The sequence below is a fragment of the Chenopodium album genome, chromosome 10 (genome assembly GCF_948465745.1).
Source record: "Chenopodium album chromosome 10, dcCheAlbu1.1, whole genome shotgun sequence".
In the NCBI taxonomy this organism is placed as follows: domain Eukaryota; kingdom Viridiplantae; phylum Streptophyta; class Magnoliopsida; order Caryophyllales; family Amaranthaceae; genus Chenopodium; species Chenopodium album.
The window spans coordinates 62,732,968-62,745,358 of record NC_137843.1 but is presented as its reverse complement, the minus strand read 5'-3'; the positions used below and the strand labels follow the sequence as shown (position 1 = coordinate 62,745,358).

The 12,391-nt window shown below is 35.2% G+C and overlaps 3 protein-coding genes across 4 annotated transcripts; 1 reads left to right on the top strand and 2 right to left on the bottom strand.

Annotated features, from left to right (window-relative positions):
- Positions 1-816: 816 nt before the first annotated feature.
- Positions 817-4,049, top strand: LOC145564577 (mitochondrial import inner membrane translocase subunit PAM16 like 2-like). Of its 2 annotated transcripts, XM_081624852.1 has the most exons (5): positions 817-1,038; positions 1,136-1,223; positions 3,376-3,509; positions 3,625-3,730; positions 3,777-4,049. In XM_081624852.1, exons 1-5 carry the CDS (start codon positions 1,036-1,038, stop codon positions 3,794-3,796), a joined length of 351 nt encoding a protein of 116 aa, XP_081480978.1. In that variant the 5' UTR covers positions 817-1,035; the 3' UTR covers positions 3,797-4,049. The 2 variants fall into 2 exon arrangements, with proteins under 2 accessions (XP_081480978.1, XP_081480979.1); XM_081624853.1 differs by having other exon boundaries at positions 819-1,038; positions 3,625-4,049.
- Positions 4,050-4,443: 394 nt separating this feature from the next.
- Positions 4,444-6,926, bottom strand: LOC145564576 (universal stress protein A-like protein). Its single transcript, XM_081624851.1, has 4 exons — positions 6,684-6,926; positions 6,067-6,176; positions 5,852-5,970; positions 4,444-4,779 (listed from the first exon to the last, which is right to left on the bottom strand). The coding sequence occupies exons 1-4, from the start codon at positions 6,709-6,711 to the stop codon at positions 4,710-4,712; spliced, it is 327 nt and encodes a 108-aa protein (XP_081480977.1). The 5' UTR covers positions 6,712-6,926; the 3' UTR covers positions 4,444-4,709.
- A 1,113-nt stretch (positions 6,927-8,039) lies between these two features.
- On the bottom strand, positions 8,040-9,659 carry LOC145564575 (universal stress protein PHOS32-like). Its single transcript, XM_081624850.1, has 4 exons — positions 9,340-9,659; positions 9,087-9,196; positions 8,856-8,974; positions 8,040-8,354 (listed from the first exon to the last, which is right to left on the bottom strand). The coding sequence occupies exons 1-4, from the start codon at positions 9,512-9,514 to the stop codon at positions 8,264-8,266; spliced, it is 495 nt and encodes a 164-aa protein (XP_081480976.1). The 5' UTR covers positions 9,515-9,659; the 3' UTR covers positions 8,040-8,263.
- Positions 9,660-12,391: the final 2,732 nt, after the last annotated feature.

Sequence of the window (12,391 nt, the reverse complement as noted above, 5' to 3'; positions counted from 1 at the left end):
CATGTGTACTTACAGGTAGTGGCAATGTGTTAGCTTTAAAATAATATCGACAACTCGCCTTATATCCCCTAGCTTACCCTGCATTCGTTCGCCCACTCTTCTTATCTACATGTTTTGTCTAATCTCCACTTGTTTTCACAACCGTTTATTTATTTGTTTACAATTTATAGTTTCAAGTGGGTGTAAGTGGGTAGTAGGCATATAATAGGCGAATATGTTAGGGTAATAAGAATGTAATGAATATCTACTTGGGTGGTGAAAGTAGAAACGAGTTTAGATTTATGTCTACCTATGCGAGGATGAATATTGAATATATACCCGCCATGTATAATGAATATGTGGTAGGTATAAAATTTTCAGATGGGTATGTGCGTATGGCTACTAAGAAGGGGACTACATGCACACATTTGCCATCCTTAGTCCCTACCTATGACTTTGATGATTTTGTTTGTATTTAACTTTTTTAATCTAGAATTTCTTACCATTAGTATGAGCAAAAAAATAAGGGTCCTCAAAATTAAAATCGGATTCCATTAAAAAAAATATATTGCTTTTAATTTTAATATATCATGAATCTCATAAGTTAGATGTTGAATAAGAAATTCTCACCCTCAAAATGTGTTTAATGAAATTGAATCTCCAAGAAGGACAAATTTTCTCATTAAGCCAAGTTTTTTTCATTTCTTGTGATCCATAGGAATATAAGATATTTCGAACTATAATTTCTTGTGAGACAAGACACAAAAAAAAAAAAAAAAAAAAAGAAAAAAAAAAAAAACGGAGAACATAAATAGTGAACCCCCCCAAAAAAAAAAGACACAAATTGGAAATTGATACCTTCGTTTCTTCTCCACCGAGCCAATTTCCCGAACTCAAAACTGAAAAAAAAGGGAAGAACAAAAAAAACCAAAATAAAACTGGGAGAAAACCTAATTATACTTTTCTCTCCCAATTTCAACAATTTCTGAAATTCCTTTGTATTTTTGTAAGCTCTACTCAGATATTCAGAGAGTCTGAGATATATTAAAGCCAAATATGGTATTTTGTTTGTCCCAATTTCTGGGTTTTTTTTTTATTCTTAATTAGATATTTAATGGGTTATTAATCAATTTGTTTGGACTTATATGATGGGCAGGCTGCAAGAATACTCGCCCAAGTTCTTGTGATGGGTTCTGGGATGTTAGTTCGGGCCGTTGCTCAAGCTTACCGTCAAGCTATTGTTAGTAAGTTTCCTTCTTTCTTCTTCATTTTTACCATTTGTTTATTTATTTATGAACTCTTACTTTGCGCCATTTGATTACAATTGAGCCAAAAAAACAAGTATTTGATTTATAGGCTTTTTTATGGGTTATTTGATGATTCAATTGGGATGGTAAGTGGGGGTTTCATATGGTTTTTCAAATGGGTTATTGGTGGAGTTTTTAGGGGCATTGTTAATTGTGAGGAATGGGGTGAAGAAGGAAACAGTTAAGCTGAATCACATGAATAATGTACATAACTTTTGGTGAACATCACTTTAAATTATAAAACTATCTTGATGCTCGATTCGTTATCATTTACGAACTTTGGGGTTCAGCTCATCGTTCTCTGGAGATTTATGAGTAAGTATTGTTTGGGGATACATTGGCATTGTATTGTTATTGTTTTATATGAGGATTTTTTTCACTTTTGGGAAGAAATTTAGAAGAATAATTTGGTACTATATTATGCTATTGAAAACTCGATAATGAGGATGGAGGAACAAATGATGTAGAATGGAGTGAGTTAGTTGCGGATTTAGGTTCCTTTAATTCCCTTTTTTCAAAGAATTGAAAGCTTTTTATTAGTTAGTGAAATAGAGTGTATGGTGTTTCTGTCCCATATAATCACTTTGAGATAGGAGTTTGGTTCTGGAATTAATATGTAGTTCCTTGTGTCAAACAACCTTGTATTCTATTCTCTCTTTCCTTATTTCTTGAAGGATTCTATCTTATCAAACTGTGGTCCATTAGTATCATACTTTTACAACCTGTCATGTCACCTGTGAAGTTTTGGTCTCAGTTATTAAGTTTGATGAAGTCTAATTGTGTAGCGCTTAATCTATGATTTGAAAGGGAGAAAATCTTAATCATCACTTCGATAGTATTATCAGTTTCCGATACTGAGTCCATATTTTTTTATGAGAAGACCAATGAAAGGTCCTTGATATGCCAAGGAAGCATATGTTCCAATGCAAGCAAACTTTTTTGTAGAGGTTTGTGTTTGTGCTTTTCTCTCCATTATAACACTTATTTGATTCCCCAGTTCTAAGCTCTTTGAATAGCATCTGTTGAAGGGTCTGAAATACTGGGTCACGACAACTTAGTTAAATAGGGTGGCAGCCTTGGTAAGGCTTATGTGCTCTTTAACGAAGCTTTTAACTACATTGTTTTTATCTCTCATTTTTTTCTTTTTTTGCTTGTGATAATACACATGGTTATGATTCTTGTGTATACCTTTCTTTATGCAAACAACTTATTATTGGAAAAATTCTTGATATGACAAGGGAAACAAGAGACCTTACTTTCTTCCTAAGATTCCCTGATCTTTTGCTCTTTGGTCTTAATTGAATGTCATATCTGCCTTATTCAAGATTTTGGAATTTCATCAGGGTTTGGAAATGATATCATTAAACTTCATGACAACAAAGAAATTCTTATATGGAGTCTTACTTTTAAAATTTTGAGCCAAATTTGGAGGAAAGCTACAGTCAACTGTCTAGATGTCCCTGCACACTAGCTTTATCCTGAATCGAAGTTGCTGGAACTTCTTTGTGTAGTTTTCTTCAGATCATCCATGTTATTGATGTTGAGAAGTTTTCAATGTTTGTTTGCTGTTTGGCGAGGTGAGGTGGGGCATGGAAGGAAAGAAAGTGTGGGATGGTGATGGCCTTCCTTTACTTAATTTTTGCAAAATAAAGAAATGAGAACCTGTAAAGGCTGTAATAAACTATTGTGAAGACTGAATTACTGAATAGTCCTGCAGTCCAATATGTGTTTAGAGTCTAAACCATTAATATCAATGAATTAGCATCTTTCTTCTTTCTTAATTGCCCAATGTTTTTTTTTTTGGGTTTGTGTATAGATATCGATTCAGCAAAATTGATTTTGTCATTTCTTTCTGGCTGCATCGTGAAGTCTGGCAATAAAATAGATTTGCAGAATTTGTTAACCTTGATTGTGATTGTGTAATGTACATTTGTTTAAATGCTCCACTTTCATTAACCAACACATATATGTAGAAAATTAGACGCTTTTAAGATAAATGTTGGGGGTTTTCTTTATTTAATTTCTAAGTTTACTGGAGAACAATTTAGGTATCATGTCACTTACTGAATTGTTGCTTTGTTTACTGCAGATGCATCTAAAACTGGTACTGCGCAAGAAGCAATGCAGAACACAGTTCGTAAAGCAAGTCGGGCTCTCACAGAGCAAGAAGCAAGACAGATTCTTGGAGTCCCTGAAAATGCCGCCTGGGAGGAAATTGTGAAAGTCAGTGTTCCTTCACCTTTTAAACAATGCATTTATAGAAAAGCAGATGTGATTTTTAAGTTTTAACTTTCCTGTTGCATAGCTCTCCTTGTCATATATCTTTTGATTTGTGCAGAAGTACGACGTTTTATTTGAGAGGAATGCTAAGCAAGGGAGCTTTTACCTTCAATCAAAGGTCCATAGAGCAAAGGAACAGCTGGAGAGTGTATATCAAAACAAAGGTCCATAGAGCAAAGGAACAGCTGGAGAGTGTATATCAAAACAAAGGTCAGGGTTATTCTTGTTAAAAAGCTTGGTTGGATCTGCATTCCGCAGACAGTGCTGCTTTGCCTTAACATAGAATATTTTTAGTTAGAATGGTATTGTTTGAGCAACATTCATTCTTTCTTGTAACTAGTGTGCCATTGCCCCTTCAATCTGAATATCTGTGGCTACTTGTTGCATAAAAAATTTGAGAGTAGTTGCTTCCGAGTGGCCAAAATAATGTATGCACGATCTATTTTTTTCTCATTAAAAGTTTACAAATGATGTCTTATTATTTGATTGGTTCATTCATTTAAAAACTTCTAGCTATATATTTAAGCATTTATAACGAACCTTTATTTTGTCTGGATTTTGCTGAAATTCAAAAACAAATGGGTTTGAATTATACATGGATGCCCCAAAACTACCCTAGCTTTGCATATACTCCTTCCATTCCACAATTAACTTCATAAAAAAGATATGATCGACAAAGAGATTAGGAATAGTTAGTTTAAAATTTTGAATGTGGATGAGTAAGCCAAAACTAAGAGAAAGCTTTGGAAAAGAGATAGCGGAGAAAGAAGATGAAGTGCGAAGTTTTATAGGAACACCTGAAAATTGACAGTGAAAAGTTATTCTAGGTATGCAGGGAGTATAATTTCCCCTATTGTAAGCTGCTAGATGATAGAAATTATTGTAAGAAAGTAGTTTTCCCTTCCTGAGGGTAAATACAAACATCAGCTACAGGCTGACATTAAATTGCACACATACATGCAGCATGCCATTTTAAGATAAGAGTTTCTACTTTAACATAATTCTACAAACAACTGAACTTATTAAGAACAACTCCTCTGAACTAGCTCGAGAGTCGAGACAGCCAAATGGCCAACAGAGGCTCATTTGACAAGACCCTTCACCAGACTAAATAAGCTGAAACTCGGCTTGAAATGAAACCACTTAGCGTACAACGGTTACAGGGCAAGATGCATTGTTCACAACATGGTTGCTGACACTGCCTAAGAAAACCCTGTCATGAAGAAAACAATAAGAATAGTAAGATCCTTAACATAAGTGAAAGACCTAAGCCAGTTAAGTAGAAATTTCCCTTTCTCTAGCTTTTATAACCAAGCAATATACCATTCGATCAAAGGACTAGATTAATACTTCAAATGAAATGATTTTTGTGAGCAGAATTGACATTAGATTATTTTTTTTTCCTTAGTTGGCTGCTATGGTCTTCTTATCTATTACACCTGCATTTTTTAACCAATAAGTCAAGTAGAATTTATTTCGCTCAATACTCTGTGTTCTATTCACTTCTTGATGCTTAAGTTGGAGAAAGAAGAGGTTTTACTATAAAATTCATCATCTTGTTCAGATATTTCATGCAGAACCTTATGCTCCACAAAGTCCACAGACCACAGACAATCATTTTCCTTTAGCCCTACTGATGGTGTTTATTCATTGATTTTTTTTTACCTGCTTATCAATCCTTTTTCACAGAGGCCCCGAGATAAAATAATATCTCTAAACCCAGCTTCAATTTTACTGATAAGACACTGAAACCCCCGTCCCAAAATCATGCACCAACCCTCCAAACCCCAGCATTTCTAGGCTGAGGAAATGAGAATGGGTCCCAATTCTTCTTCTTGCTTAAGGTTCAAGGCCATACTTTTCGATTATCTAACCTTCTTGTTCATCTGGGCTCCTTTCTCACTGACGACTTTGCTCCTCTTCTCCCATACTGGCCCAAAGTTTTTGCTGGAGTTTACTTTTTTCAGAAGCCTGCCTAGTGAATCAGGACTATATGGGATCTTCTTGTTCAGGACAGGATGGGGTTCAAACTTTTGATAGTGAGGGATAATTATATGGTAATTTAACTCAGTTTAGTACATGGCCTATTATTTAGGTACGGAAGAAGTATCTTTTACTCCTCTCCTTGCATAAGTAGCGAACTGGAGCAATTTTCAGAAGACTGACTATAAGATGTTAAGACATTATTAAGTTCTATAGACAAAAGCCAACAACCAGTGAGATTTAAAACATAATGAATCCATACAGTCCTATTAACACAAGGTAGAAATTAAACCAAAACCAACCTCTTAAGTGTTCCTAGTCCTCTGTTTCCGATAACAAGACAGCTCAAGGGAATGCTATCAATTGATTCACATAGCTTCTCACGAGGATCTCCCCAGAAGATTTTCAAGAGTGGGACAACCTGTTCAATAAAGAGGCTAGTTTCTATCAAAATCCGACAGTAGTTTGTTCTAAGAGTAATAATATGCCGAAGGCTAAAATGAATGTTATAACATACCCCTTTCTCCCGAGCTGCATTTTTTACAATCTCAAGCGTCTCTTCATCAGGTACTACTCCATATTTCTTCATGATGGTGGGGTTTGAGAAGTCATCATAAGGGATAAAAGCTGTAAAGAAATCAGAATTGTAGTATTTGAATGAGGAACTAATATGAGCCTTATCTTTTAACATAAGTGTTTGTTATTCGTACATTAAAATGTTATGTTCGTGTTCGTGTTAATTTGTTGATCAAGGTTACTGCAGCCTGCAGTCTTCTCTTCTACATAATATTTTCTATAAGCACATTAAGCAGGGAGTTTTCCCTCCTTTTTATATGACTCCTTGTTTTTAACCATATATTTTTTTTGGCTTTGTATGTCTTACAGAATACCTATTTAAAAAAGCTTATCATTTTAAACGTCCTTAAAAGCACCTCTTAAAATGAACAAAGTATATGCATCTGTTCTTGTTTGTCAACCCCTATTTCTAAAAAATCAGCAAAATTTGATTCGAAGTTTTTACTCTTTGATCAATTACAAGATTTGTTCCAAACTTTCAACTTCAAAAAAGCAGTAAATAACCTAACGCAAAATAAAATGAATGTCAACTAGCATGGTTGGTTAAAGAATACATACGAGAGCCAGTTTTTTCCCAAAGCTGCATTTCACCGGACTCATAACTATGTTGAGGGCGAACCGTGATAAGAATGAGGTGATCTCCCTGGCGAACCACGTTATCCACCGCCCACTTGACCGCCTTCTTACTGCATACCGAGAAATCAACAGCAACTCCAACTCTCTTTCCTTCTTCTGCAATTCTATTTTTTTCTCTTCCAAAGTCTCAATGAGATGATGAAGAAGATTGTAGAATGATTGAAAGTTGGAATAAAAATGAAGGAATAAAATTGTCAAAAGTTAAAAGCGGAAAAAACTGCATAAAAATGACACGCCCCTAGTTTTTTACGAATAGTAAAAGGTGGAGAAGCTGACAAACAAGAGGAAATCATAATGTTATTGCCCCTGTCTTTTCCGATTGGTACGGGTCCGAATTTGGAGTTCATTCTTCTTCTCTCTTCTCTTTCTTTTTTGAGAATCTTCATTAGTTTTTTTGGAGGCCTATGACCCACATAACCAATGTAACACGAAAACATCTTTAGTTTTGAAAATAGAGATATATTAGAATGGAAAATTCTAATCCAAGTCGTTTTTGGGTTTCATTAGACGGGAAAAATCTCAAGTTCTAGAAGGTTTTGTATTTCCTAGAATAATAGGCGGTTTAGGGAAAATGAACAAAGTCTTGTTTAGGCATTTTGGGAGGATTGAATATTACAAAAATGAGTTTAATACGAAGTAATCAACTAGTTTTCGGATTATCAAAAGTATTTTTTTCTATGTATGAAATGAAAGACTCGTTGAATGAAACGAACACATATGTGAGCTTATTTCAAAACGCTTTTTAAGTATAGATATAAGAGTAAAGTACACTGTAGTAATGTAGCACCATAATCTTTGCAAAAGTGACAATTTGACTCCAAAAGTTTCAATAGTGGTTGTTTGATCTCTCAAATGTAATTAACACTTTTAGGCTGCAATCACCCATAATTAACTTGACTTCTGTAATTTGTGGTAGAATTAATTGTTTGAGCTGGAAGCTAGCATGATATAGTTAAAATAATATGTTGAAAAAATTCAATCCTTTGATGTTTTATTAGTAAAATAAGCCATTATAGCTTAATTGAATACTTGTAAAATCCAAAAGCCAAAATCAAACCAAACTGGTGGCTATAAGACATGTACCAAACAAGGATTAAGTAAACATCAAAGCAGAGAACAATTTTCTACATTATTATACCAAATTGTCAAATGTATCTGATCTTGAGATTGATATTGAGCTTTAAACTGGTTTAAAGGCGAACACAAGTAGTATCAGTACAACAAGAAGTTGTGAAGTTTGATATCCGATCATCTAGACATAGATATTGAGCACTGGACTGGTCCAAAGGCATCCCAACATTATTAGCAACACAAATACTTGTATTAAGTACAGTACATAACAACAAATTGTAAAACTAGATATCTGATCATCTAGAAATAGATATCGATTTATGAACTTCATAGGTAATAGCTGGCTAACGGATCGAGCAATCTTCAACATCAGTCACAAGACTCAACAAGTACAGGCGTACAGCCAGCGATATCAGACTGTAACAACTAAATCAAGCCCTATGGAATCCGGGCTCTTTGACAATGGTCACTGGTATAGTAGCATTACTCATCACATAATTCGCCACACTTCCCATGATAATCCTGAAAAATAAGTAGCCAGTCATAAATTAATTAGGTTGATTAGGATTTAACCATTGAATTAAAGTAACAAATCAAAACCAAAGCTTTATTTGTGACAGAAAAGTATGTGACATTGAACTTATTATCAATTTGTACGAGGAATTGAGGATCCCCTGCCCTTAAGAATTCGTCTAATTGTTAGAAAGAGACGCAGTATGCTAACATGACGCGATCATCAATAACCTAAGTGGTGCTAAGTCTGTCTCACTTAATCAACAAGTCTTTCAATTTCGTACACCTTTAAACTTGTACAATTCTCCCACATACGATCAAATTCCGTCAACATCAATGGTCCAATTCTATAAATAAACACTATATTTAAGTCACATGAAGTAAAAAATCAGAACAGATCTCATAAAGTTGATAATCTACAAGGTAATTCTTCTCAATTTTGTAACATAACACCCAAAATTATCAATTTAATAAAGATTAATAAATATAATAAACAGAAATTAAGAGTACCTTTTAAGACCACTGAGTCCCCTGCATCCCATAACCAAAGAATCCAATTTCAGATCATCAACTGCTTCCAAAAGCTTCTCTCTTGCATCTCCCCAGTATATCTTCGTTACAATATGAATCTTCATTCATCCCAAAACATATAAACAACCAAAATTAATAACTTAAAAATAAAAACAAAAATCAGCAATTAACATAAGTATTTAAAAAAAAAAAAAAAAAAAAAAAAAAAACCTCTTTTTGACGAGAAGCAGTATCACACATGTCAAGAACATCAATATCAGTTTGAACCTCGTACTTCTTCATAACCTCAGGTTGCCTAAACTCTACCAAAGGGATAAGCGCTGCATAAAAAATTTCAAATTCCGACGAGTCAATCAACAGATCGATAACAACAAAGCCTTAGTCCCAAAATGATCGATAAATTTTTTTTAATAAAAAAATGAAGGCGAAAGTAGGAAATAAGTAATTAGTAAGAATGACATACGAGAACCCGATTTAATCCAAAGAAGATTACGAGATTCATCATGAGAAGAGGGTTTAACATGGATTATGTATAAAGTATCACCCTTATCAGCCAAATTATCAATTGCCCATTGAAGAGCACATTTACTACTCTTTGAAAAATCAACTGCTACTCCGAATTTCTTTGCTCCCACCATTTTGTTTTTTCTTGATTGTTTGAAGAAAATGAGAAGATGGGTTGAAATAGTAGGAAGATGCTTTTAGTTTGGGTTACTTTTGGAAGAAGATTGCTGAGAAATTGAACACGTTTCGGAGATTTGAGAGTGTAAAAAGGAGATATGATAATATGAGGGGGCGTGAATATATTCTTTTGTTTTTGTTTTTGTTTTTGGTGTGGTTGAGTTGGCTTAACTGTTTTCTGGTCGTTTCATGTGCTTGCTGTCTGTTCATTGTGTGCTGCGCGATTGCGCGAAATTGCCATTTGGGTTTCATTGCTTTTGTTTTTGTTGTTTCCCATGTTTGTGTTGACTTTTTAGCTTTTATTAATAGCCAAATTGCTTAAATTAATAGCCAAATCATTTATAAGGGCTCGATTTTATAGAACTATTTGGGCTCAATTCTCAAAGTTGATTAGTTTTAGTGTGTAGTGGTATTATGATAATTGGGCTGATATAGCAGTTATGCGTTTTTACAAATACTACTTATAACATATGGAGTGGGAGATAGAGCTATTAATTCGCGTAAACGGGTCGGGTAACAGTGGTCGGTCAACTCGGGTCGGGTCAATTCAGATTAATTCCATAACCTATGCGGGTCGGGTTTGGGTTGGGTCATGCTTGAGTTGGGTCATACTTCTTATCGGGTTTGAGTCGGGTTTAGGTCGAGTTACATTCGGGTCGAGTGAACAATAGGTCGGGTTTAATTCGGGTTAAAAAGGGTTAGGGTAATTCTCGGGTTCAGTTCAAGCCAATAATTTGCGGGTTAGAATCAGGTCGGGTCATTCTCGGGTTTGAGTCGGGTTCAGTTCAAGTCAATAATTTGCGGATTATAATCAAGTCGGGTCATTCTTGGGTTCAAGTTGGATTCGGTTCAAGTCAATAATTTGCGGGCTATAATCAGGCTGGGTCATTTCCAAGTCGGGTCATTCTCGGATTCAAGTCGGGTTATGTTCAACTCAATAATTTGCAGGTTACAATCAGGTCGGGTCATTTCCAAGTCAAGTCTCTTTTGCTGGCCTGGACCGACTTGGTCTCCCCAGACAAAATACTTTGATCAACAATAATATTTAAGGTGATTTGAAATCGGATCAGGAACAATTTAGGTTGAATTTAGGTCGGGTCAATAACAAGTCGTGTTAATTTCGAGTCGGGTTAGTAACAGATCGGGTTGAATTTTTGGGTTGGGTAAGTAATAGGTATGGTAAATTTCGGGTCGGGTCAATAACAAGTCGGGTTGAATTTGGGTCAGGTCAATAACAAGTTGGGTTGATTTCGGGTCAGGTTTGTAACAGGTTGGGTTAAATTCGGGTCCAGTTAGGAACAGGTCGGGTTGAATTCAGGTCAGGTTAATAACAAGTCGGGTTAAATTCGGGTTTTGACGGGTTAAAACGGGTTTGAGTGTATTTCGGTTCAAGTCGAGTTCGATGCAATTTAATTAGATTGCCCGTTGTAAACCAGTAAATTGGTGCAAGTTGTATACTAGTAAATTGGTGGTTTAAAAGCAAATTGAATGGTTCAACACACCCAATTAGACTCACGGAGGATATAAGGGAACATGGTAAACATTTCGGCAATTTTTATTTCCGGGTGAAAAAAGTCAAAAAATTCCAAAATTGAAGGCTAATATCCACGGTTTTTGAGAAATTTTGGAGGTTTCTAGGCCCGGTGTCAAAAAGTCTTGAAATTCTATGGGATACATCTCGGGGTCATATAATGCCGTTTGAAACCATATATGATCATTATTTGTTGTCATAAATGTTTGTGGTAGGTTTAAATTAACAAAATCGGTGTAAGTTGTAAACCGGTAAATTGATCGCTTAAAGGCAAATTGGATAGTTCCACCTACCCAATTGGACTCCCGGAGGGTATTAGGGATCATGGTAAACATTTCGGCAATTTTTATTTACGGGCGAAAAAAAAATCAAAATAAAAGGTTAATATCCACGCTTTTTGAGAAATTGTGGAGGATTCGGGGCCCAGTGTAGAAAAGTATTAATATCTTAGGAAATACATCTCTGGGTCATATAATGCCGTTTGGAACCATATATGATCAATATATGTTGTCATAAATGTTCGTAGTAGGCTTGCGTTAATGAAATCCGTGCAAGATGTAAACCGATAATTAAATTGGCCGTTTAAAGGCAAATTGGATAGTTCCACCAACCCAATTAGACTCCCGGAGGATATTAGGGACCATGATAAACTTTTCGGCAATTTTTTTTCCGGGCGAAAAAAGTCAAAAAAAAATCGAAAATTGAAGACTAATATCCACGCTTTTTGAGAAATTTTAGAGGTTTTGGGGGCCGGCGTCGAAAAGTCATGAAATTTTAGGGGATACATCTCGGGGTCATGTAATGCTGTTTTGAACCATATATGATCATTATTTGTTGTCATAAATGTTCGTGGTAGGCTTGAGTTTATGAAATCGGTGCAAGTTGTAAACCGGTAAATTGGTCGTTTAAAGGCAAATTGAATGGTTCCACCCACCCAATGGGACTCCCGGAAGATATTAGAAACCACGGTAAAAATTTCGACAATTTTAATTCCGGGCGTAAAAAAGTCAAAAAATTCCAAAATTAAAGGCTTATATCCACGCTTTTTGAGAAATTTTTGAGGTTGGGGATGTTGTCGAAAAAACTTGAGATTTTAGAAAATACATCTTGGAGTCATATAATGTCGTTTGGAACCATATATGATCATTACATGTATTGATAAATGTTCGTGGTAGGCTTGAGTTAATGAAATCCGTGCAAGTTGTAAACCTATAAATAAATTTGCCGTTTAAAGGGAAATTTGATAGTTCAACCAACCATTGGACTCCCAAAGGGTATTAGGGACCATGGTAAACATTTCGGC

Excerpts from the sequence above, each read along its gene's own strand:
- LOC145564577 (XM_081624852.1), top strand. Across the intron at positions 1,224-3,375 it reads TTACCGTCAAGCTATTGTTA|ATGCATCTAAAACTGGTACT; the intron begins GTAAGTTTCCTT and ends TGTTTACTGCAG. Across the intron at positions 3,731-3,776 it reads GAGTGTATATCAAAACAAAG|GTCAGGGTTATTCTTGTTAA; the intron begins GTCCATAGAGCA and ends ATCAAAACAAAG.
- LOC145564576 (XM_081624851.1), bottom strand. The coding sequence starts at position 6,711 with ATGCAGCTTTGGGAAAAAACTGGCTCTC. Across the intron at positions 6,177-6,683 it reads TTGGGAAAAAACTGGCTCTC|CTTTTATCCCTTATGATGAC; the intron begins GTATGTATTCTT and ends ATTTCTTTACAG. Across the intron at positions 4,780-5,851 it reads GGACTAGGAACACTTAAGAG|GGTTTTCTTAGGCAGTGTCA; the intron begins GTTGGTTTTGGT and ends TCTTCATGACAG.
- LOC145564575 (XM_081624850.1), bottom strand. The coding sequence starts at position 9,514 with ATGGTGGGAGCAAAGAAATTCGGAGTAGCAGTTGATTTTTCAAAGAGT. Across the intron at positions 9,197-9,339 it reads TTGGATTAAATCGGGTTCTC|CGCTTATCCCTTTGGTAGAG; the intron begins GTATGTCATTCT and ends TTTTTTATGCAG. Across the intron at positions 8,355-8,855 it reads GGACTCAGTGGTCTTAAAAG|GATTATCATGGGAAGTGTGG; the intron begins GTACTCTTAATT and ends CTTATTTTTCAG.